Source organism: Nicrophorus vespilloides, unplaced genomic scaffold (genome assembly GCF_001412225.1).
Source record: "Nicrophorus vespilloides isolate i.1.1-1 unplaced genomic scaffold, Nicve_v1.0, whole genome shotgun sequence".
In the NCBI taxonomy this organism is placed as follows: domain Eukaryota; kingdom Metazoa; phylum Arthropoda; class Insecta; order Coleoptera; family Silphidae; genus Nicrophorus; species Nicrophorus vespilloides.
The window spans coordinates 17,973-43,664 of NW_017099937.1; the positions used below are offsets into that span (position 1 = coordinate 17,973).

The 25,692-nt window shown below is 33.4% G+C and overlaps 1 protein-coding gene across 4 annotated transcripts in view; it reads left to right on the forward strand.

Annotated features, from left to right (window-relative positions):
• Window positions 1-4,546: 4,546 nt before the first annotated feature.
• LOC108566204 (hemicentin-2) overlaps window positions 4,547-25,692 on the forward strand; it is a 33,234-nt gene continuing 12,088 nt past the window's right edge. Inside the window, exons 1-8 of one of the 4 annotated variants that reach the window (XM_017925988.1) lie at window positions 4,547-4,834; window positions 13,196-13,328; window positions 15,496-15,701; window positions 15,767-15,877; window positions 16,432-16,638; window positions 17,519-17,670; window positions 17,966-18,110; window positions 23,101-23,228. In XM_017925988.1, the coding sequence (XP_017781477.1) occupies window positions 4,729-4,834; window positions 13,196-13,328; window positions 15,496-15,701; window positions 15,767-15,877; window positions 16,432-16,638; window positions 17,519-17,670; window positions 17,966-18,110; window positions 23,101-23,228 (1,188 nt within the window). In that variant the 5' untranslated portion in view covers window positions 4,547-4,728. Of the gene's footprint in view, window positions 4,835-13,195; window positions 13,329-15,495; window positions 15,702-15,766; window positions 15,878-16,431; window positions 16,639-17,518; window positions 17,671-17,965; window positions 18,111-23,100; window positions 23,229-25,692 lie in introns of those variants that run through there. The other 3 variants (XM_017925987.1, XM_017925986.1, XM_017925989.1) reach the window with 3 other exon arrangements.

Consider the following 25,692-nt stretch of genomic DNA (forward strand, 5'->3'; position numbering starts at 1 on the left):
GAGGAAGGGAAACGTACCTTTTGGGTATACATTAATCACTATTGAAAAATGAATATTGTTGGAAAACAGATTTTTATATATGCATAAAAATACAAATATCCATAAACTATTTTGTTTGATTTTTTTTTAGTTATTAATTAGAATTTCAATTACCAAGTGTGCACATGAAAGTTTGAAAGCTTAACACTGAAAAACTTCATGGACAATATTTACAAACACGATGGACTTATGTATTTCTAGAGTTTCTATTTCTTAGAAATGACTGTGTATTTAAGCTGTGTGGGTGATGAAATATTAATATGGGAAATGTTTCCCGTGCGAGAGGCCCTTGCGAAGGTTGTATTTCTTTTATGAGAAGGGATGCGGACCGGAAGAAGGCGCGTTTACACTATATTGAAAAAGAAAGGGCCTCCAGGTCCGGCCGCTCGCGATTTACGGTTTCCCGTGCACGTAAATCGCAAAGTTGTTGGGCCGTAACGGCAGCAGTTTTTAACAGATAGCTCATTTGTCATTTGCGATATCTGGATGGTAGCTTGGAGAGAGTAATTGCACGAATTTTCAATGCAAAATTTATTCGGAACTCACCCTCAGACGCACACACGCATTCCGGAGATACTTTCAACATTTCTTTGCGAACCCCTCTCGAGATGAGTTATCGATTTTCGAAGAGGACCTATTAATAAATCCACCCACACTCATCTAAACATGTATACACACAATGTGCACCTACATCTACCCATCTTCATCGAAACCAACCGTAGGCGTCAAACTTCGTTTTTGCCTTTTTAACGCTCGGTTAACTTGTATACTTTGCTGTTTGTTTCACTGGACTATCACATATTTTGCGCAATAGACCACATATATAAATATACAGTAGATTGAGAAAAACTTAAATAAATAACAAGTAAAAAAAGAAGAATCCAGCAAGTAACGACGCTCACGAATTTAATTTGGTAATATCTATTACGATTCTCAAATAATCATACTTCAAGTAATTCTCGTTGAATAAAAACAAAAAGTTTGCAAAGATTCGTTTATTAAAATTAAAAATCATTTGCATCTGAAATTGGAACGATCTTTCCAAATATTTGGAATATACAACAACAAGGTGTGATTCCGTTTTAAAATAGGATCACTTAATTAGATAGGTTGTTGAGTCAGGATAGCGGCGGCGTTTTTGAGATGAGCCAGAAATAAACGTTTCCGTTTCCGTTTTAGACTAGAATTCTTTTCAAAATGTCGCTAATTGATTGCATTTCCAGTGCATCTTAAAACCATTAAGTTCCTCGGCAATTATTCATTCTACCAGAGGGAGGCAGGCTGGTGGGAGCAGTCATTCTCTGCGCATGGAATTTTAAGAATTCTTTCCAAAAATACCTTTTCAAACATGTACTAAAAATAGTTAATTTTTATACTCAGCATATATAATATACAAACTTTATCATAAAATATTATCATTGTATAGAAATCAAATAATTTATTTTCCATATTTTAATAGTAATATCGTTTCAGGTACAATACATTTTCCAATATAAAAAATAAACATTTGTGTTTTTCTTTATTGGTTTACTAAAATATAAACTATAAATACAATAATGTACAGTAAACATTTTGGTAATATTTAATGGAAACTAAATTTTAGATCGGAAAGCAAATTTTATAAGAAATATCAATTATAATTAGAAATTAATTAGTATTATGTAACTGGATTTATAATTTTGTATTTATTTATAAAATTACTCTAATTTAGTGAACATGGCTAAAGTCAAAATATACTTTTAACATATTGCTATAGAATTTCAAGAATAACAATGGCAGATGCATGTTGTATAGTGTGGAAGGGCTACGGAGAAGCACGATCTGAAAAAACAAATGATGAGAGCACATAAAGGATGTTACTGAATTACAGATCTTTGCATCTATTAATAAATAACGTTAAAACAAAATGATATGCTAGAAAAAATGATGATGATAATTGCATGTAACAGTTAAAACAAACATAAATTGTTGATAAGGCACGGAACGTCAGCTTTGCATAAGTGCGAAACTGTTTGCAATTGCACTGTGGACTTCCTGATGAATGGTTTGCAAAGTTGCAGTGGAGTTGAATGGCATAGACAGTCACGAACGCCCCCACGGCCCTTATTAACAGGAAACGAATGCATCTGCGCCACCTAAGAATTGATTAATTGAAATATCATGGCAGCGTGGAAGTGTCCGTTTACGGCGCAAAAGGCGCTGGGATCATTGTAAACGCTGGAATATCATATGAATCTATTTGCAAAATAACATCTCTACATGCGAGCAAACCCATGCATCTATATCCATCCGTATATGTATACATTTCAGAGGTTACACATATTTGAATGTGTTGAATACCTGGTATGATAAAATGGACACACATGAATAGGTGGCGATCCGTAAATTCACAAAATATTTCACGTGTTTAGAGAGATGGAAATTCCCATCATTGTTGAAGTTTAAATGCGAACCACTAAGCAAACTTATAGCCCATGATATTTTTTCATATATTAAATATTGAGCTTCTACATTTAACCGATATTATTTAGTATTTATTAATTCAATTTTCCCATGGTTGCAGTTAACCTCCCTAAACCTACCTAGTTTTATGTGATGGCCAATCTCGAGTTTAATATTGAACTCTATTGAAGGAACCGTTCTTGCCAAAACGTGCTCATTAATTCATAATAGATTCTCAAATTTTCAATGATTAATTAATATCTTTCGACTAATACAATTTGTCTAGATAATATATAGTCACCTAAACTTCGTACTACAACTATTATTGCAACACTTATCACCGAACTTTAAGCTATTAGTAATGTCGGCAGTTAAGGCGAATTGGAAATGTAATTAATTATTCTATTTAGTAATTTTCAAATTGCCTTTACTTATGATTTCCTATTATTCGCAAAACAATTTTTGTGCAAATCTTTGTATATACACGACATAAAATGTTGATGTGATTTCACACAATTTAAACTAAAGTAAATATTATCAAAAAACGTGTATTCTTCAATATACGGGACAATTTCATCGTTGTATTAAAAATAAACATCTCGGAATTCCCGGATAAATTTTAATTCGTAAGTAAAATTGTAAAAATTACTGTTGTTAGATTGATTACCTTGTGTACGTTCATTTTTTTAGTTTTTTTAAGGTTTGTCTTTTAAGTAAATATGATTTTGTTTATGATTGAAATGACAATAATTGAACATCGCATTCCTATGCAAACAAATCGTAAAGTTTGGAGCGGAAATTGGCTGAAGGGATGTCCTGCAATCTGGGGATGAAGAAGCGAATAAAAGGAGGAGGAGGAGCGGCGTTCACTTTAAGGCGAGATAATTGAATTCCATTTTCCCCAACACTTTTCCCAAACTCGATTTTGCTTATTATTCAAATGTATTTAAACACGAGCCGAGATATAATGAACTTTCCAATGCGAAGTTAGTGCTAGTTTTAAAACCGCATTAAAATTAGACCATCAGCTGTTTCGAAAACTATTTCCACTGGATGTTTGTGGCGCGCATCTATTTCACTATGTTTTCATATGAGATGGCCAAAAATAGTATACTGCTTTTATTGGATTTTTGACGACATTCGTATATATTTTATGCTTATCGTATAGAAATAAACTTTATTTTTTACACGCATTTTCCATCTATTTCCTTTTCATACATTCCTGTCTATTAAACACGCGGTTCGTCCTTTTTTCAAACATCCGCTTCAAGGTTACTACAAATAGTCCCTGTTTTATTTTTATTTTCTAGACAATAATATGGAAGCCTAGCATTATTTGTTTTGTTACAAATAACGTATCTCAAATAATCAATGAAAGCACAAGGAACATTACTTTTTTTTTATTTGTTGCAGTATTAATTTGTCTATAGTAATAATAACATTTTTTCTGCGCATTCGTTGAAACACATCAAACTTTAAACAATTAATTCGTGATTTTCACGAAACATTGTTTTTGTAGTCATTATTATAATTGAATTGATTTCATGATAATTGTTGATATACAGTCCAACTGCACGACCGGTCAATCAAATCAAATATATAAACATAGTATTATTTCATACAATTCCTGGCCCCCTTAGACTACAAATATGACAAGTCGTTCGCGACACATTTTTAAAACAAAAAGTAAATCTTCTGTACACAAAAGTTGGCCATCCCTTTTGTATAGTACTAGTTGAATTAATTCACATTCTTTTTATTTAAATATTTAGTTTTATTAAAAAAACATCATATTAAGGTTTAGAATAAATAATAATAATTGTATTAATATCCGACATATATTAAGGATATGTTTATTTTTTTTAAAAGCAAAACATTGAAAATGTTTGGGACGCAGTTATTGTTTTGATTTGGAAAGGAATTTTTGTAAAGGCGATGTCAATCCAAAAATTCGTTTTCCTGTAAATAGAATGATGTACGATCGCGGAGCGGTTCTAAAAATAAAAACCCCGCAAAACGAAAATAAAGAAAAAATACATTTGGAGTAGGAGTCAACACCGAAACTACGCGCTCAGCATTTACAGGGTTGACTTAGGAGTTTAGTAGCGTCGCGCACGACTTTGGTCACATATGTTTTAAGCAAGTGTAATGTATTTTAAGCAAATCGTCGCGTTCATGGTGAATCCAACGTGAAAATATTATGGGATAAATAGGACCTGGTGCGAGCTGGGCATTCGAAACATCAAGATGGACAACCTGAGGATCGAAGTCGCATGCAGTTTGATGATCATGAACATAGTGGTTTCCGGTATATTAGCATCTCCTGGACCAGGAAAGTCGAACTTTCAAAACGGTAAATAATCCTTAAAGCCCAATTGAACTGAAATTCCAAGAGTTGAAGACTGTCGGTGGCGCGTATCTTCATAGTAATTTGAACGCGACCAATCTTAATCAACGTCTCCGCAGTGCCCTTAATTTAATCATTTTTGTAATCTCGAAGTGACTCAGCCGAAACAATTGTTCAGGCCTCTGAGTATCCCCCTAATCCAATTATTCCGCAACTTTTCTGGCGAATACACGCACACGGAATTATATAATGCAAGTAATTGATGATTTCATTTGCGACAAGAAATTCGCGTCGCGTCTTTTGCAATCTCCGACAACATTTAAATTGGATTACTAAAAATTTAATGAAAACAAAATACCAGTTATTTCCATCCCTACAGAATTGTAACCCGTCGCAATTCTATACTACAGAGGCACATTCGATTCCAAATGAGTATGTTTATTATACATATGAAAGGAAACAGAAACATGTTCTTCTGCAATACCGCACATTGTGTGTGTAAAAAGGTCAAGTGCTTTGACTCACAGCATCGAAACATGACGCAAATACACACCAAAGCACACATTGTTGTACGGATGGAATAACACACAGTACATTTTTCATAAATTTCAACTGTAATATTTAATCATTGTGGCAATTAGGGATAGCTGGATTTTGGAATGCGTGAAATAATAATTTACGTTGGAAATATTTAATTCTACCTTGTGTAGAGAGCCAATAATATTTTTTTTTTAAATTGAAGTGAATATAGTTCCATTAAATTTTAATGAGCAAATACATAATGCATGATATATTGGCTGCAATCCATTGAATTCTATTTAATTGAAATTGCATCGATGCCAGAACCAATCGAAAACGAGTAATGCGCTTGTACAAAATTGAACGTTGGAATTATAGTATATTTTTATTTGCGTCAAGTTCCTTAATTTACGTAATTGAAATCGGTGTATGAGTAACGACTGCAAGGGATGTACCTATGTTAAACAGAATTGGAACATTTATATTAAAATAGATACACTATATAAATATCTGGTCTTTAAATCAAAATATTCCAGACGCATCGCTTATACTAGGTCAGTGTAATAATAATAATAATGGTATTTCTTATAATAAAACATTACACGATATATAATTTTAGAAACAGCGGGAAGTTTATACTCTACAATAGGTCGCTTTAGTTATGTAATTGAAACATTCTTTTAGAAAAACCAAAACGGTGCATATGGTTGCGGTGAGCAGGTTTTTCAATTAAATTGTCAGCATATGTATTTTTCTCTTTACTAATGGAACGTCTTATGTGAAAATTTGAAACTTGTAAATTATCCAAGAATTATTTTTTTAATGTCATTATAGTAATATAGAAAAAATAATGTAATTAAGTATTTAATGTAATGTAATAAGTATTTCAATAAAATAATAATATATGGAAGTTGGTGAATTTATATGTATAAAAACTTTCAACGTCTTGATATATTTAGAAAATCTCAGTCTGCTGGTGCTTAAAGTTTTAATACTTTTATGTTATTTTAGACAAACTTACAGGTTTAACGGTGACTTCTTAATCAAAAATTTGTACTTAAATCTTAATATCGGTTAGCTTTGTAAATATTTTTGATTAACAAATATGAGCAATATTTTGTATATTTTTTAGGCTTATAATTAAAAACATATGAAATTTAATAAAGCAGAGAAGAAATTTTTAGTAAAAAAATATAATTTTATCAACATGGTCTGCAGTATAATTGGAATAATTGTCGCTAATTAATTAATAAAATGTCAATACAAAATTAAATATTATTAAAAACTTAAGAAATAATTTGTAGTTTCTCTTATAATATTTTTTCTTGTAAATTAACAAATATTTGTATTGTCAAAGTATTTGATAGGTTTATTTGCTTGAAAATATGTGCGTGCATCGAATACTTTTTGAATATAAAACAAATTATTGTACTTTACAGGTATAAATTTAGATGTAAACGTTAGCACGTGATAGCGTTTAGTGTCAAAGCCAGTCAAATCTACAAGTAGTGAAACTACATAAAGGTGCACGCGCTTGTCATCGCTGACATTTTTTCACGCCCGAAGAGGGACGTGGGGTGCGATGGAGTCAGTTTTGAGGAGCGCGAGTCTATTTATATAAAACACGCAATCTATTTTAGGTTCACAGTAAACTTGATTTTGCTCGGAAAACTGTAAGGGAGCGGGATGGTAATAATTCCGTAGTTCTTCTACTTTCGTCTCGGCCGTTCAGCTCAGATTGAATTTGTTCTTGAGAGTGGATTGAGGAATTGGGGACTAGCACGGGATATAAATCTTGACAAATTAAGCTTGTTTCTTGCATCGGCACAATGCACGTCACCGTGTTTATCTCGAGGATTACGATTCCAATGTCCAATTGGTCTTCGGTTCTATCCTTTAGCTAAAACTTTATATTCTCCAGGCGCTATTGCTTAAGTGATTTATTGTAGTTTCGAATCGTTTCTATCTAATTTACTCAATTCAGGTTAATTTTTGTAATTTTGTTATTGTAATCCCTTCATAATAATTAAAATTATTCAGGTATAAAAACTACGATATTAAAGTATTTATTAAGTCTTAGTTTGATTTTTTTATATTGTTATTAAATAAAATAGAAACATAGCCTTAATAATATACAACACATGTAAATACATTAAAGTAGATTTTCATTTTACAGCCACAACGGATTAACACGATATTTTGCATTATTTTCATATCTACTCCAATTAAGTTAGAATTATTAGAAAACTCAAGCACAATAATTATTATCTTATGTTTGTATTTGTATGTTTGAACTAAATTAATACGAATCCATAAATCCATGATAAGGACAATTGGCAAGGTAAATTGGATGTAATTTGCCAAGTATATCCGCGTGCAGATATGAGCAATGAAGACGTATTGCCGTTCTTTGACATCCGACCATAATTAATGATTTTCCCAGTTTTATGGACGAGCAAGTTTGCGGATGAATCCATCCCCTGCAACTCGGAACATCAAAGCGCACCTCCAATTCCTATTTTTTTCCTTTCCCCTTCTCGATACATTTCATTATATAATGTTCAATGGGAATATACGCAATCAAAGAATCGAATGATGAAATTTTAAATTCGTATCTCCTCTTTGTGCTCCCAGTTTTCCTTTAATCTTCCGTCTAAAGAGCTCTGTGCAATTATCTACGAGGCTTTGCTGGACTAGTTACATCTATATATTATGAATGACGCTTCGTTACTACAAAGATAATAAACGTTTCGTGAGAAGTGCTCATTGTATGACATAGAAACCCGGCGTGCACAAATATTATTCCAGATTTATAATGAAGATCCGTTTATTTTTCAGCGGTTTTAATAAACACATTATATCATTGCTATTGCGTCTTACATATATATCAATTAAATTAATTGCGTAATATCTTATTAGATAAAATTATTTTTTCATTAGTACACTGGGTGCAATGGATTCATAATATTTGAGAACCTAGAAATTTTAAGTACTGAGTATTTGATATGTTAGTTAACACGTTAGTAATAAAATGACTATAATTGTAAAAATAATTACTAATAGTGGTAGGACTTGGTTTATTGATGATCATGAAAGTTAAGCAACTCCTGGCACCTATAAAACTTTAATTGGTATTCTTTGTTTAATGTTGGCTCTAAGATTTATTAGAATAACATGTTTTTCACCATTCTTATTATTATAATATACAGCACATACAGTATAATAATGGGTTTAAAATTGAATTGTGATGTTGATCTTTTTTCTGTTGTTGAGGGATGTATATTATGTTATGATAGCAAAACCTTAGTCTTTAATCAATCTTAATACAGCATACATTGTAATTATACAGCTATATGTAATAAGTGTTTAAATTAAACACTATTATTACTACATTGAAACTGAGGTGGGATACAAAGCATGCGGTCTGTTTATTGTTTAGTTGATGACTTTATGACGGTTTAAGCTTCAGTACCATTGTTCATTGCAAAAACGGACGAATGGATATAATGCACATGCATACGAATGCCTCAGTTCGCTTGAAAGGAGTATACTCTAAGTGAAACGTTTGCTGCCGTACATAAACTTTATAATTTCTGTAACTTTACATATTCCAACAATTTGGAAAGTTGCAGTGCAGCGAACAGTGAGGGCCCTTTTTGGATTCTTAAGAAGCGCAGATTCTTCGTCGTCATGAGCAAAGTTTTGCTTTGTTTCGGTTTTATTTACCGTCCGTGTTTCTGTTTGGACCCATCATTTTCATCGGAGACGTTAATTAATTTTAAAATCGGTTTAATGCCGGAACAGTATCGGATCTCCTCTGCCTGTCTGCGGTGCTTAACGCAGTATTATTTAATTTAGATTATCTTGTTGCGACCGACGGAGCACTGGGTCCGGTAATTAACAAGGATTCCCAGATTATTTAATCCAATTTAACGCCTGACCTGTGTGTAAGACGTTGCAAAACGCCGCAACGGCATGGAATTACGTGCAAATTTGGCAGACACAATTGAAAACGACTACTATTTACGACCTGCATACTACGGGCATAACGCACCGCAACGGTAATGCATTTCAAGCGGGTGTAGATGCGATGCCATGGACTTGCACATAACATACGATCCTGTTTTCATTTCGTCCAGCCTCTCTTTTATTTATTTTTGATTTTACCTTTCAGACGGAAAATAACCAACTTTTGATGCAATATATATATGAATACAAACATTGAAATAACGAAATTGAAATTTACCCCTGGGACAAACAACAACAAATTGGAACATCCAATTTATAATGCTACAAGTAAATTTATTGTTTTTAACATACATATATTATACAACAGCGTTTGTCAACATTTTTGCCGCGCGACTCAACATTTTTGTTTGTATTTATAATGCGACCTAATTGACGCAATGTGACATCAGTCTCTTTGCGACCCATTACAAATTTAACGCAGTACACTATTGATAAACGCTGCTATACAATATTCAGTATTTATACAATTGGAAAAGGATTAAAGCAGATGATTTGAAATAGTCACATATATAGACGATAATTGTATTGCATACATACATAAAACATATATACAATTGACCGCATATTGATTGCTCTCTTTCAACTTCCGTTTACTTATTCAATCTGAATTAATATCGACAGCTTCAATATAATTTATTTCATAAGAACCTTCTTAATTTGGCTATTAAAGTATACTCGTTTTAATAAGATTAACATACATTACTTATATGTAAAATTTTATTTTTATATTGAACAAGAATTTAAATGTTTTATTTTTATTTTCACAAACTCCTTAAATTAATTGTTTGAGTAAAGTCTGGTAAAAAATAACCAGAAAGAATATTTGTGTTATTAATACATTTATATTTAAAGTTAACCGGATTCCATGAATATACGTATAGCATCTGAAAGAAAATATTTATCACCATACTCAAAACTTAAATGTTAAAAATAATACTATATGTTCATTTAGAATGTAATGTACTCGATCTTGTAAATTTTTTTAGCTTATCCATAAATGGTCAACTAAATCCTCCATGTTTCCAACTATTAAACACTGCACGCGTAATTAAAAACTGTCTCAGCAAATGCTGTTATAATTACTGCAAAAAGCTTACAATTCCAACCGCCCGTCGCATTCCATTCGATTTAATTTAATTTAAAGGCACGATCGTAAAATGTTTACAGCCGTAAAAACATTTTAGGACGCATCATGTTGCTAAAATAACTACCGTGCCTTCATGTTTTCGGCATAGAAAATGGTCGGAGGGCGCAGTCATTTAAGTGTAAACCGAAACCGCGTGCGACAAAGAAAAGGGAAACGAAAAGCGGAAAATTCCGTTATGCAAATCAGCATATTTTGAGAGAAGCGGATCGGATATCTCATTTGGCTTTAGGGCAATTAAGTTATACGGCCGTGGTAAGAGCTGAAAAAATTTGATTCCTTATTGAACTAATGGAATTCAGATGTTCTCAGATGAGAAGAACTTACAACGATCATAAAAATACGCAGCGGCACATAAAAAGCATCCAGAAAGAAACATGTGCGTATGTTTTGAGTTTTACTCAATGGAAAGTATTTACGGTTCTTTTTACATTTCAAACAATAGTTACAGGAGAAGAAATAAAATACTGAACTAATGGAATATGGACGAATAGGATGGGAAAAAAGAACATAAGTTTTCTTCCTTTGTGCACCTCTTTATTATTAAATCAACTTTGTTAGTTTCTTTCTTTTATTTCCTTTTTGCACAAATAATTAAATCATCTTCTGCGCAGCGAAGGAAAAGATGTCATTATTTACTTTATTTCCCTTTATTTTTAAGATCAAAGTACGCTTGTATACTTATTTTCTGTGAGTTTATTTGCATTATATAAGCATGGAATGTATTCATTTAGGTCGACTGCATTTTTTGTTTATTACATACGATAACCAAAGAAATGTTTAACTTCTTTGATACCCTTCACTACTTTTGATAGAAAAAAATATCCTGTTACATAAATCATATATCATTATTTATTTTTCCGGAATATTTCTTATTTATAATAGTTAAAATTCAAACTGGAAGCTTTGCAATCTTTCTAAATTATTTTTGGTGTACCCCAAGAAAATATTCTTCATCGAATTCGTAATTTTGTAATTTTATTGAAAATACGTTTAAATTATATTCATTAATATTTCCATGAAAAAAAAATGTTTGATATAAAATATTAGCACATTCTTATGATAATATTACTAATTTATATAACTTATATGATTATCTAACATAGATATTTTGGGGTAGATATTGTTGTTATGAAATCTCGAATTTGAGGGAGATTCCAGTTCACCTACGTCCCAACTATTTTTGGATGAAAACCGAAAGCTGTGGCATCGTGCCAGCAACGGCACACGACACTTTATTATAGTCGGCAGGGGGGCTTCGACGACCAATTTTTGTTGCGCCGTTTTGGCTCCAGTATTTTTACTCCCGTCCTTTAGCTGTATGCATCCTCTTATTTTGTCCCCTATTCCTTTTTCCTGCACTGATTATACACATGTGGACCGGTTCCAAGAATCATTAGTACGTTCCACAATATATTCGCGGAATTTTATCCGCGATGAATTTGGGTGTTTTCAGTTAAAGGTGACTAACGTGGGAATACTTAAACTGTAATTAAGAGACATGTTTAACAAATTCGAAGAAATAAATAAAAATACACGTACACTTACTTATTAAGCAAACATTTTCCTTGAAACAATAATAACATAATATTCCTTAATTGTAAATACTCTATCCATTGTAAATATTTCAATGCTACTACGCGGCTCGAAAATAATTTTAGTTTCAGTGATTCAACTCACGAAAATTTCATTTAACCGCCACATATTAATATTCGCGATACGCTTTTAGAACTAAATACTGTACTTCCTACAGTCGAAAATAGATAAACCAGAAAATATTCGTTCAGTCATTATTATAAAATGTAACTTCACACACATAATTATAATATAACAGTATAAAAGAAATCAGTGATTGATTGCAACGGGCAATTAGAATATTTTCAAAGTATTTTAATACTTTTTATTTGCAAACTAATGTTTCCGATGTATTTTACGTGAAAATAGGCCGAAGCAGTATATATATTTATTAATCGATATATAATTCTGGTACAATATTTATATTAGTTTGAAAATCTTTTTTTTGGGATAGAAAAAAGAAGGAAAGGTATGCTATATTTTTTGTATGTGCGGATTTGTTAGCTTGAAGTGTTGCTCAAATTGATTTATTATGCAAAGAATGTATCACGTGTTTTATAATTCTCCTGCCGAAAATAAATTTATCAATTTAATTCCAGTCTGCTAAACGCGAAATTATTCTCTCGTGAACGTCGCCTACGCCATCAAAAATGAAGAGGCTGTGGCCACTGCGTGATTAAGAACATTTGTCTGACAGCGAGATGCTTATATTTACCGGGCTTTTCTACACTTTATTTCTTCCTATTTTCTTCGTACTTTCTTCGCGTTTCCTCTTTGTGTGTTCGCGCTTGCTTCCTGTCGCTTCCTTGCGATTTTTTCCTTTCGCTTTTGCTACGGCCTGTGCGGATTCTCTGGGATCCTTCGAAAGGATAATAGAAATTGCGAGCCTCACTCGCGTTGCGCGAAAATAATGGCGCAAAATGGGATGGAAGCGAATTAAATGGTTCAGCCGTGGAGGGGGAACATGGAAACTGATGCTTTATTAAGATGTTACTCCCCGCTTTATCGATGTTACCAAGAGGCACTTGAAGTTTAGGGCTAAAAGTTAAGAGCCATTTGGCACTTTATCTAAATATTTTGAAGACGGGCTTTTGTTTCAGTTCCGGCCAAGGTTGTTTGGGCCGTTCCTGGAAAGGACGTGGAGTTACCGTGCGACGTGACGCCGCCATTACCTACAGATTCCGTCAACATGATCTTCTGGTTCAAAGATACCTCCGGTATGCCTATATACAGGTAAGACGGTTTTTGGGATTCCTGTTTTTTTAGAGACAGCAGAATGTAAATCATCTCAGCAAATTGCTGAGTTGTGCAGCGGCAGCTGCTGCCGCTCGTAGTCCATCCCCGCTGCGAATTATGGATTACATAAAATCAGCGGCAGAGAGAGCAATGTACTTACAGTAAATCAGGAAATCTTCGAATTTTTAATCGTTAAACTCACCCGGAGACAGTTCAATTACTTATATAATATGACGCACGTCGACCGGGCATGCGGAAAAACATAAGTGCCGGAATCCAAGTCCGAATTCGAGAAGGGGATGGATAAAAGAAGAAAGAAAGTAATCTTACTAAAGATGACACTGTCTTATTAGCAAGCATTAGGGGAAATTGTAGATACAATCCATTAGCGAGAAACGTCCATCCAAATTGTTTTACCAAAATCAAATAACATGATAAAACTGATAATTGAATGAAAATACCAGTAATATACATAAATATTAAGCAATCGTTAATAATACACAATGTTGTTCACTGGTATAGTTCAAATAAGCTAAAATATAAAAAAACGTACAAGTTCACATTCAAATTTAGTTTTTGACATAAACTTAGTATACAAATAATTTATAAGATGACTGATAAGTTATGTTTAAACGACAATTGTAGCGTAATAAAAAACATTTTATAGTTATTTAAATATATTTGCGCATATTAGATAAATAAATAATAATGTGAAAAAAGTTACTTGTTGAAGTAATTTAAATATTTATTTAAAAGCCTACGATATAAAATGTTTGAAAAACTATATTCATTAAGTCAATTTTCATGTGTTCGATTACAATATCTAGGTCAATTTGTATAGTAATGGAATGATTTGATCAAATTTGATATGTGAGCTTGAACTGGCGCGGTTTCACAGTCGGAGCAATGAAAATTTTTACAAGCTTTTATGGCCTGGAACGGATGCAAATTGAAATTCTCGTACGGAACTTTTATGACTCCGTTCCCCAATGTTCTTGATGTATATGTTCGAAAATGACGTCCGTCTTTCGATTGGATTTTACTTATTCAATCGTTAAGTGTGAAATTAATAAACTTTCGATGAATCTGATCATATGTGTCTGAAATAACAATCAATTCTGCTTACTATATAATATATAAAATGCTTGCATTAGCGAATATGAAAGTACAATGGGAATGACATAGTACATGCTGAGCTATGTGTGTCGAAGCTGGTTCTGCTAATTTGCTGAGTGCACACCGATCGGTCTATCAAATATTGAATACTGGCAGATGTGCAGATGTGCAGATGGATTATTTCATTAGTATGTAAAGTAAATTTTAACATGTCCATTCATACAAGGTTATCCATTTAAAATAACAATCAATCAAAACAAGTTTAATGTTACATGTTGATATTGAAACTTTTAATTTATTTAAATAATATGAATGTGTCAAAAGAAAATTAAAAGTTTACCATGTTTATGTGTCAGTTTGTTACTAATGCAATTTCAATTTCTATATTTACAAATATGACACATTTATGTACGTTTAATAATGTCCGTATTGTCTATGATTATATGATAAGCAATCTTTCTCAACACAACTGCATTGTTTATTATCTAGAATTATAATGGTATTTTTGGAAAATATAAGGTTAAATGAACCGTACGTCATAATTTTAAGACGACATCAAACGGTGCACATCGTTATACTTTTTACTCTTTTCATTTTTCGGACGAATGAAATGACTAATCTGAAGTCAATTTGATTGTCGCATTGTCGAGCACAGAAAAGCGGCTGTGCGCGGAATTAACTGCACTTGTTCTATTATAAATTGCAGAATTTATAATTGCGTGTTCATAAATCAAGTGGTCAGTGGCGTCCGGTGGTAATTGCGACTATAAAAATTTGGCTCGCGCGCAAAATTTTCCCCACCCCACGATAAATCATTGATTGTCAAAACCGAATTATTGATTATCGTGCATAATTTATTTGCAATTAGTCGCACGAAGAATATTAAATGAAAGCGTAATCAATCAAAGCGGACGTACCGCACAAATTGCATTCCAAGGAATCCCAGTTGACCATGGAAATGGTCGATTCTGTGTACTTCGGGGATTGCAATATGCCGATGGACCGATGCATGTTTTCGAATTACAATTTTGACTGTTCTCTGTTGCAGTCTCGACGCCAGACTCAACGAGACTTCACATCTAGCCGTGAGCAATGATTTGGGCACGAGGTCTTACTTTGTGATGGACCAGGATCCTTCGAGGGCTCGTCTCAAGATTCAGGAGGTGGCTGCAGAGGATGAGGGTGTATTCAGATGTCGCGTCGACTTCATCAATTCGCCTACCAGGAACTTTCGAGTCAATTTAACTTTAGTAGGTCAGGGTCAGGATGTATTCTGGGTTTGCGAATAATTTCATTTTGTGTATTGATTATTTATGCAGTGCAGCCATCGGTTCCGAGGATCTTCGATGCCGAGGGGAAGGAAATCCTTACAGAAGCCGGACCTTTCCTAGAAGGACAAGAACTCTTCCTTTCCTGCCAAGTTACTGGAGGTATATACTATATACTATATATATACTATACAATTAATAGTTGTATAAAAAAAGTTATAATTTTGTATTTTAATTTATTATAACTAAATATTATACAAAAATGTAATATAGTGGTTTGGGATAGACTTATCTAATATTATGATATGGTAATTAATAAATGTATGGCATAAAAAATTTGTTAATTACAATATCATATTTTTGAATTTACATATGAGAGGTAAATTTAAAATTGAGAGTACATTTAAGGTTATCTGAAAGAAAGTTTACTTTAAAAACATATAAAGTTGATGTCATCAACATGTCAGTTGATTCTGTCCCACAGGCAACATTTGTACTTGATGAAAGCAACTTGAGGGAATTCCTACAAGCTTTTCAGAAAGAAATAACTAACCAACTGGGATTACTCTTCCAATTCTTCATTTCTCCTAAAATAATAAAGTTTAAATTTTCACGTTTAATTTAAAACCACGCACTAGTGTTCATTAATTACTAACTTAATGTAGGACTAATTTAAAAAAAAAATTGTATTAATATTTATGTATTTTTTTGTTTAGGTAAACCCGCTCCCTCACTAATTTGGTGGTATAATGGCACTATCTTGGACAGTGTTGTAGATACGGGTAGAGATTACTTCACGACAGTAAACCAAATGCTAATAACGAAGGTACCTAGATCCTTGAAAGGCGGAAAACTGGAATGTAGGGCAACATCATACGAGATGGCCGGAGATATCATCAGGGAGGTTCCCGTCATCGTTTACTGTAAGTAGATATTGGAATCTCGAGGAGGCAAGGACGAAATCGAAAAAGAAAAAGAGGATGAAAAAGTAAATAGAGAATATGCTAGGACTCCCCGACATAAAATCAAATTTTAGTAATTGGTTTTCATTATATAATAATCAAATTACACAACATAGTTTTTGTGATAATGAAAATCCTGATACTAATTCGATAAATCTACAAATGATCTAATTATATAATATGGTAATGTTTGTTTAAATAAATGTAGAATACAGTTAAGTTTGCACTTCAATTAAAATGGAATGGCAGAGGTGGGCGATTTTTGTATCGGAGCTCGGAGAATCGATGGAAATAAATCTGATGAAACGATCCTCTCGACGTTTAATCTTCAATTTAACGAAAACGTATATAAAAAAAGAGGAATCTATCAGAAAAAAAAAGAACAGACCCAACACGATACGGCATAAAAATAAAATAAAATGCGGCGGCTTGCTAATTCACCGTGCCGTCCGTAATTTAACCGGAAGTTTCAGCAAGTAGTATAAACATAAATTATGCATTTCAATGATCCTCCCGGGGGCAGTCACGCAATAAACAACGTAACAAATGTTCCTCAGATTGAGTTCGATGCGAAAGGGTATTCTCGTGCGGATTCAGCACTTCAATGCAGCATTTTCCGGCCGTTCAACAAATCCGTCAATAATGATTGATAATGACAGATCGGGGTGCCATAAAACGTTGTATTAACGAAATTCATATGATAAATTAAATTCTAATTGGACGGCCGACATTACTCGCTCCAACAAATGTTCCGCTCTATTTGATTTTTTCCTTTTGTCTGTTTATTTATCTATTTTTGTTGTCGTACCATTCGCCTATTCCATTTTATCTCCTGTTACAGTGAAACCGAACAAAGTGAAAATTGTTTCTCCCAACGAGCTTTTGTCGTGCAGTAAAGCTCAGACCGTGCGCTGTGAGACTTCAGGCTCTTATCCACCTGCAAAAATAATCTGGACACTCCAGGCAAAACCTATGAGGAACGCTGTTCTAACGGTAATTACAAGTATTTTAATCTAGTTTAAGAAAACTACTACGACTTTCGAAACAATACTTATATATTTTCAATCATATTAAAATTAAAAATGTATTATCAGCTTTTAATCAAGAATCAAATTTTAAAATTCAATTACAGGAATTTTATTTAAGAAATGTTTAATGTTGAAATTTTCATTTGTATTATCTTATATCATAAATTGTATAACAACAAAATAATTGCATGAATTAGTGCGAGTTGATTTTTATGGCTTTGAAAGGTAATAGATTTATATTAGATATTTCTGGTTGTTAGGAAGAGGAGACGGAATTGTTTTCGAGCAGTATAATATCTATGAGACTGGAGGCTGAGGACGATGGCAAGGAGCTGGTTTGCAGGGCAGACAATCCTCGATTCCCAAAAGGATATCTGGAGGACAAGCGGCGGATACATGTTGCGTGTAAGTAATGTCTCGCCCGGCGCATCCACTAAAAACTCGTCCACCTTGCGCCCGTATAAATGCTCTTCTGCAGGTACTTGACCGACAGCAGGACTAACGTCACATCTGTTCATGTCGTGGCGCGCATTCAAATTCGCCACCCTCGCATCTGGCAAATTACCTTTGTGCAGTCCCCAGGATAATTCCGACTTAATAGATTCGACCGCCAACATCTTGAAACTTTCCGATAAGATCGACACAAGGCTAAACAAGAATCGATTTTGCTATCTAAATAAGGCATACAAAAACAAATGGTTTATCGAATGATTTGATACAGCTACTAGTTTAGACGCCAGAGGTATTTTCATAATCATGAAAAATTCCTTTTGGCAAGCTGATGCAGCTTATAACTCACTTTGACTGCTCCAACTTTGTCACGCAGCATAAATAAATTACGTTCGTATTTTCACAAATTACACTAGTATTAATAAGCTCATAGCATATATGTATTTCAAATTTGCCTTCTATTATATATGAATTTTATATATGAATATAATAAAACGATATGGTCTTTTTACTCATAATATTTCATGGGGCGACTAATAGTCGATTGTTAATTCGCCCTACCCACAATCGAACCGGCGACGGTTCGAATCCTGGTCAAAAGCCAGGCCCTTTGTGAGCTCTTTCGGTGCTTGCAGCAATAGGGCCATCGTTTATCATAGATGGACAGTTTAATGAATGAGATCCAGCATATGAACCTTCAACCAAGTCGATGGACAATGACAGTGTTAAGAATAGCAGCAGATTCACAGTCAAATGAAATAGTGGAATCGCAGAGCATCAATATACTACTAAAGTTAAAATCATCATAATGGTAATTATCCACCGGGAAAGATTTACTCAATGTTAACATTGATGAACAAATTGTGAATAAAATTACACGACATAAAAAAATAGTATTTCATAAATTTTTCAATTTATATGCATATAAATAACATAAACATAAATAAAGTTTTAACTGTTTTAACTTTAAAAATTATGATGTTTGGGTTGGGCAGTTGCTAAAACAGCCTAGAACTTTATAGTACAATCTCTAAATCGACCCGGAAATTCTGTAACAGTTATTTACCAGCAACTGACTTGAATTTGGCACTTGGGCTGACAGCTAACATTGCGGCTGTTTAAATGGGCGCTAGTCCCGATACAATTGCATGATTATAATGAAAATTAATTACTGCGCAACAAGCTTAATACAAATACAAACTTCACATTGAAAATATAATTAGGAAAGTGCAGCATATTTAAATGAATTAAACTACTTATTTTTTGTACGAACCAATTCACCTTTGTAGTTAAAATGATTTTGTGCTGCATGAAACAGAAGTAATACGCTTTTTTTTATGCGATTTATAAACCTGTAATTTTGTGTAGAATTTTTTTTATTTGTGACTACATTATTATATTCAAATTACAATATTATGCATAGTCTGAAAGTGTAGTAAAGCAGTTGTTAGGATAGATTAAATCAGATACACTTCAAAATATAAGAACTTTCCGACCAATTTGATAATGTAACTGTCGAAGTATCGGAAATCGCACTACATAAACCTAATAGTTGTTGCAATCAGTAAATGCGCATATTTCTTCAGGTAATATTTTGCATAATATTGCCACCGCAATTTGCTTTCTATCGATAACTAAATCTTGCCTCGTGCCTTTCAAAATGTATGCTCGAGCCTTTCATGTCCACGTAATACAATATAGAAAGAAAAAAAGATACATTTCAGTTTCATATTTGTATATTTTTTTGCAAGAAAAACAATGCATTCTGCTTGGCTTTGTTTAAAAAAACCTTATTGTTTCCTTTTTAATTACAACATATTTCTTTTTAGCGTTCTTCGCGTCATTTATTTTATCGTTGCCCTTAGGAATGCTCGCTGTTAATGTAGCGCGCAATATCTATGAATAGCAGATCTAATTATTTCCTCGTTCTTCGCTCTTAATGTTTCCATTATCGTTTTTCTTCTTTATACGTATATCCATTGTATTTCGAATAATTTACGATATTTCATTATTCACAGTTTATAAATTTTAAAAAGCATTTCAATATAAGTTAATTCGAATAAATTAATTAAACTATTATTATATGGTTGAAGTGAGCCGATTTCTCCGCTTGGCACATTCACTGCAATAAATAATAACTCCATTAGCATGGTATAATTTGATTATAGAAATGTGCATAGCGGAGTCGAATAAGATACGGGAATGTGATGTATATATACAATGTGTAAAAGGTAAACGTACTTGGGGTGGAATTTGGTGTGGTCGCACCCGTGTGTCCGGTGACAAATGTTGGGTCAGTGTGTATCCCAGAATAGAAACCGCATCCCTAACAGGATTACCGGAGGGCATTCGCTCTTTGCAGAGTCCTCTTCTACTTCAACCTCATCCCACATGTTACTATAAGTACATATTGAAATTTGAATATTTTACATATCTCATAAAATTATTAATATTCTTAGCTAACCTTAAACTATTTTCTATTATATAATGGAGCATTGATTGCATATATTTGGTGTTTGCATATAAGGAAGAAAGAGAATTTACTGACTGCTCGTAAACATTGGACTTTCAAACGGGCATTTCTGTACGTGTGGGCATTGGCACTGGCTTTTTCAATTTCCCAAAGACCTAAGTAGAAGCCTAAATAGAATTTCCATTAGGTAAAGAGGGGCAACAACGTCTTTAACAAAGGCGCAGCTTTTTACGTGGCCGTGGCATTTGGAACCTGCCGGGAATTAAAGATGATCCCTCGGTTTTGGTAGCCGACCGGCACAAATGCGGCCGTTTGTATTCTGATCAGAGGACGGGACCATCGTCTCAACGCCAAGGACTTAGATAACTGGCAGAGGTTAGACCGTTGTGTCGCGGCCGAATGTTCAAACTTTCCACTGCACCGGCGATAAATCATTGAATCTAGCCGCCTCCTCCTCCTCCTCCTTCTCTTATTCTCCTTCTTCTTATTCTCCCTCTTCCTGCTCCTTCCACTCCCGTTCATCCACCAACGCTGCCGCCGCCACAGCCCTAGACCCATTCATTAACTAATCTACGTTCTGAACCGTGCTGATAAAACGACTCAACCGTTCCATCAGTGAAAAAGAAATAATGAGCGATCCCTCCTTATATATTTATATAGAAGGAAAAAGGGGTGGCTGTGAAAATAAAAAAGAACATCGTTGCCGAAAAAACTGTTGGCAGGATGAAGAGATGAGTGCAGCTACGAAGATCACGAGCGATAATTCCGGAGAAGCCCATTCATTTTATAACTTCCCTCGTGCACTTCTGTCTGCAAAGAATATTCCTATAAATATATGCATTGAATTTATGCAATACAATTTCACAGGTTCTTGATTTTATGGACGAACGGCAAAGAAAACGGCTCGGGTATGTGACATCATTATTGTTCTGTAGGAAACTGCTTCGAATATCCAATATTTTAATTATGAAGTTTCTTCTCGATTTTTGAGCAGTTAGGATACTATTTAAATGACTACAAGTTCTATGAGATTATATATTAAAACTTTGGACTAAAATTAAAGCATAACAATTTTATATTGAGTAATTTTGTATGAATTGTGATACATTTGTGGAGGCGCCAGGTAATGCGTAAAAATAAATATTAATGTGTCAATAAACAAATTCATAATATAATTGCTATAATATTAAAAACTATCTGGAATTTCTATCACATAGTTTGTAAAATTTGAAAAAGTTTCTGCGTGAGGGTAATGTTGTTCGTAACCAACTGTCCTCTTACATACCAGTTAATTACAACTCTATGCGTCTAAGTATATAAATTGGTTAACAGACCACACAATGCATCACAATATATGGCTTAATAGCTTCCTCTAATTTAGTGATGTTCGGATGCTAGTAGCTATCTCCGTCGCTGCTGTCTGTGGCCGCAGGACTCGCTCCAATGGACACCGGACAGTCTGTTCGGAAGCCCATAAATTATAGTTATATACAATCTATATATTAACTGACTATTGCGCTAACTACTATTTCATATATTACAGTAGTTGTTTTTGTTGTTATTTATTTTTGGGATTCGTTTTTGTATCGTCTATTTTGTGTGTCTAGTTTATTTTCCGGCGGTTGTTAAACGAGCTCCATATGAAATATGGAGCTCGTTAACCAACATGTAAATATTCTAGTTTAATATTTAAACTAGTATATTTCAAATATCTTTCAATCATATTACATAATAAGCTTTCATAGGAAAATAATTATACTATTTTTCTACTTAATATAATTATTCTGATTATTCTATACTTTTCTTTTTAGAATGTAAATTTAATTAGCTGTAATACGGTTTCTTGCATAAAATAACACATTTACAAATAGACTAGCTAATGGATAAACACAAATATTCATCCTTTTGATTTGAGCGAAACTTTAATCCATATTAACATGTAATAGGAGTGGTAATGTTGTTTGTCATTATAATATAATTAAAATAACTGTACTTACATTATTATATTATCTATCCATTTTTCTTTTAAAATAATATATTATTATTCTGCATATCCCATACATATTAATAATATTATTATAATAATAATAAACATAATTTATTTTATTTATCGCATAAGAATGAAGACATTTTTATATTAAACGTATACATTTCATAAATTCACTGTTTTCTCGATGTATCTAATATCTGCTACGTTCATTTATAATTATTTTTTAAAATATCGAACAAAAATTGATTTTTTTTAAATGATTCAATTAAAGTATTATTATTATATTTGAAGTACCGAATGCAAATAAGGATGATTAATTAATGTTAGTTGATAATTTTAAATATAATAAACATTTCTTGTAAAATCTTGTAATAGTATAAATGCTGCTGCTAGAATCTAAACGAACAATTAATAATACCTAGGGAATGTTTCCGACTAGCATCATATACACTTGTGACTACAGCGTAATGATATCGTTTCAGACCCTCCCAAGGTGGCGGTCAGGCTCGACTTGGGGGCAACATCCCCTGTTAAAGAGGGCAGTATCGTGGTTTTGCGCTGTGACTGCAAGGCCAGGCCGAGTCCGCACACTTTCAGCTGGTACCAAGATGTGAGTATTTGCATATATTCTAATTGCATGTATAAATAATTTCGTGCCGCCCTACGTCCACCACCCTTCAGCCTTTCACCCTCTGCAAATCGGAAGAAGACTCACCAACTAATGTATGCGGAAACACAGCAAAAGCTCTGTTCAATATAAATAAAAATGAAACGAAGTATGTAAATTCGTAAAATTTACCCCGACAGCGCTTTCTTTACTCTCCAGTTTAATATTTTCATGGTACTCTTTCTGAGCTTATAAATATGTAGAATGGACGCCTCTTTCGGATCGAGCCCCTTACGATCACTTAAAACTTGCTTAATAACGAAACCTCGTTCGACGTCCGACAAAGAAACGAGAAGGGAACAGCAGAAAGCGAAGAAGAATTTCGTTTTCGCCGGTGTTGTTCTTCAAACATTAAACATTCAATTTGTATAGTCGACCAATCCTATTTCAACGTGGGAGCATGGAAAGGCCTTTTGCACCAAACACGACGCCCCGAGCATCAAATTACGGAATCACGTCTTGTTATTATTACCATTATTGCTCAGACTCATATTGAATTATAAATTAAGTTCGACCCGGCCGCGACCGCAATCTAAACTTCAGTTATCGCAACAATATTTTTCCTGTGCAGCACGGAATTTGCATCAAAAATGTATGGAAAGAAGAAATAATTTCAGCGCGGCGGAAATATCTCCGGCTGAAATTTCATTGCGTAATTAAAGGGGTTCTGGGTTTGGCTAGGAACGCTCTAATTAACGCACTAATTGAACAGCACTTTTATGCGGCAAATTAAAGGTGGAACGGCTTAAAAGTTTCTTGAGCCGCGCCTTGAATCTTCTGCTCCCATAAACTTTCCTCTTTTATTGTACAGAGCATAAAGACATATTAAAGCTAATTTTATCATGGTCTGCTAAATTATAATTATTATAGTTATAAATGTACAATAATATTTTTATTTTAAATAATATTATTCAGTTATTTACACGATCTCTTGAAAATGAAAAATAGAAACTGATCCTTATTATAAGTTACTTCACAAGGATAATTGGTTTGAGTAAGAAAGTATAAAGAAATATATAATTTAATCAAGGAGTACAGTTGAATCAATTTAATTAAAAATACGTGTAAAATATAAAGTACATGAAAGATAATAGAAAATATGATGCATGGAGGGAAAGTGAACTCTATCTGTTACGTTTTCTCGCTGGTTTTGTCTTGCCTTAATTTGATGTATATTAAGTGTGGAAAGTTAATGGTGATTGCAACGTGTGTGGTCTGTTAGGATGCATGAAGGATGGTAGGTTGTGCTAGGAGGGGCAACAACACATGTTTCTAAATAAAGTCTAAAAGCATAATATCGCGACCATATATCTCTGGTGTAAAACAGAAGAGAGGAAGCTAACAAAAGGGGAGGTATTTGAAAATTTCCCCAGTGTAAAGCATCCTTCATAAAGGAAAAAGGCCACGTAAGAGTTATGCGTTCGCGGCTCAAAGCTGTCTCGAGCGTATTATCTATCCATCCGGTCTGCTTAGTTCTTCCTCTATTTTCCATCCGTGCTTCACTCCCTTTCATTCATTCTTCAAGTGTATTTTTAACACGGACCATACGACGAATTGCGATAATTCCATATGTATTTGCACAGAAAATATTTATGAAGGTTTCCCATTTTGTCTCCGCCAAATACATTGACCGGCTCTCGCATCTTTGTATACCTAGGCACTAAGTGGACTGAGCAAACCGAACTGAAAACGAAACCGTGCAGATAAAAGGAGATTTCGAACCGATGCGAGCTTCTATTAAGGATCTTTACACACAGAGTTACGAAATACGATTTTCATCCGTCACTGACACATTCCGTCCGTCTCTCTTTTCATCTCTTTCCCATTAACCTCTGCGAATCCAACGCAAATACAATTCAATTATGTCATGCGAAAACAGATATATCATTCTATTTTATCATCCCAGATTTATGTCATTATCGTTTTTTCCGCTCCACGGATTAGCAAATGATTCCCAAATATAGGAATGAGAAAACGTGTAAGAACAAATTCTTGCATGTGGAGCAAACATATTTTTCGAAGCAAATTTATGAAAAATTATTTGTAAACTTTTATTCTAGTATTTTAACACATCAATTATATAAACCATCACATCAGACTAAATGTTTGGAAAATGTAATGAAATTTTAATATTATGTTTTATTTGTAGAAATTTATACTAAAAGTATGAGTATTAGGCCTTAAGTGATCTTTATGTTCATACATTTTGTGATCGAATTTGGTCCCAAAAGTTTTCTTAATGTACTCTTTAAATTTTATGATGCGAACCGCTTCGAACCCAGGTAATAACATTTTATCTAACTCTAAACTCAGGATATAGTCGTCCGTTCATATAAAATGTAATAGATATTTTAAATCTAAAGATTGAATTAATTGTTTTTAAATTTTAAAGCGTAATTAATTTGAT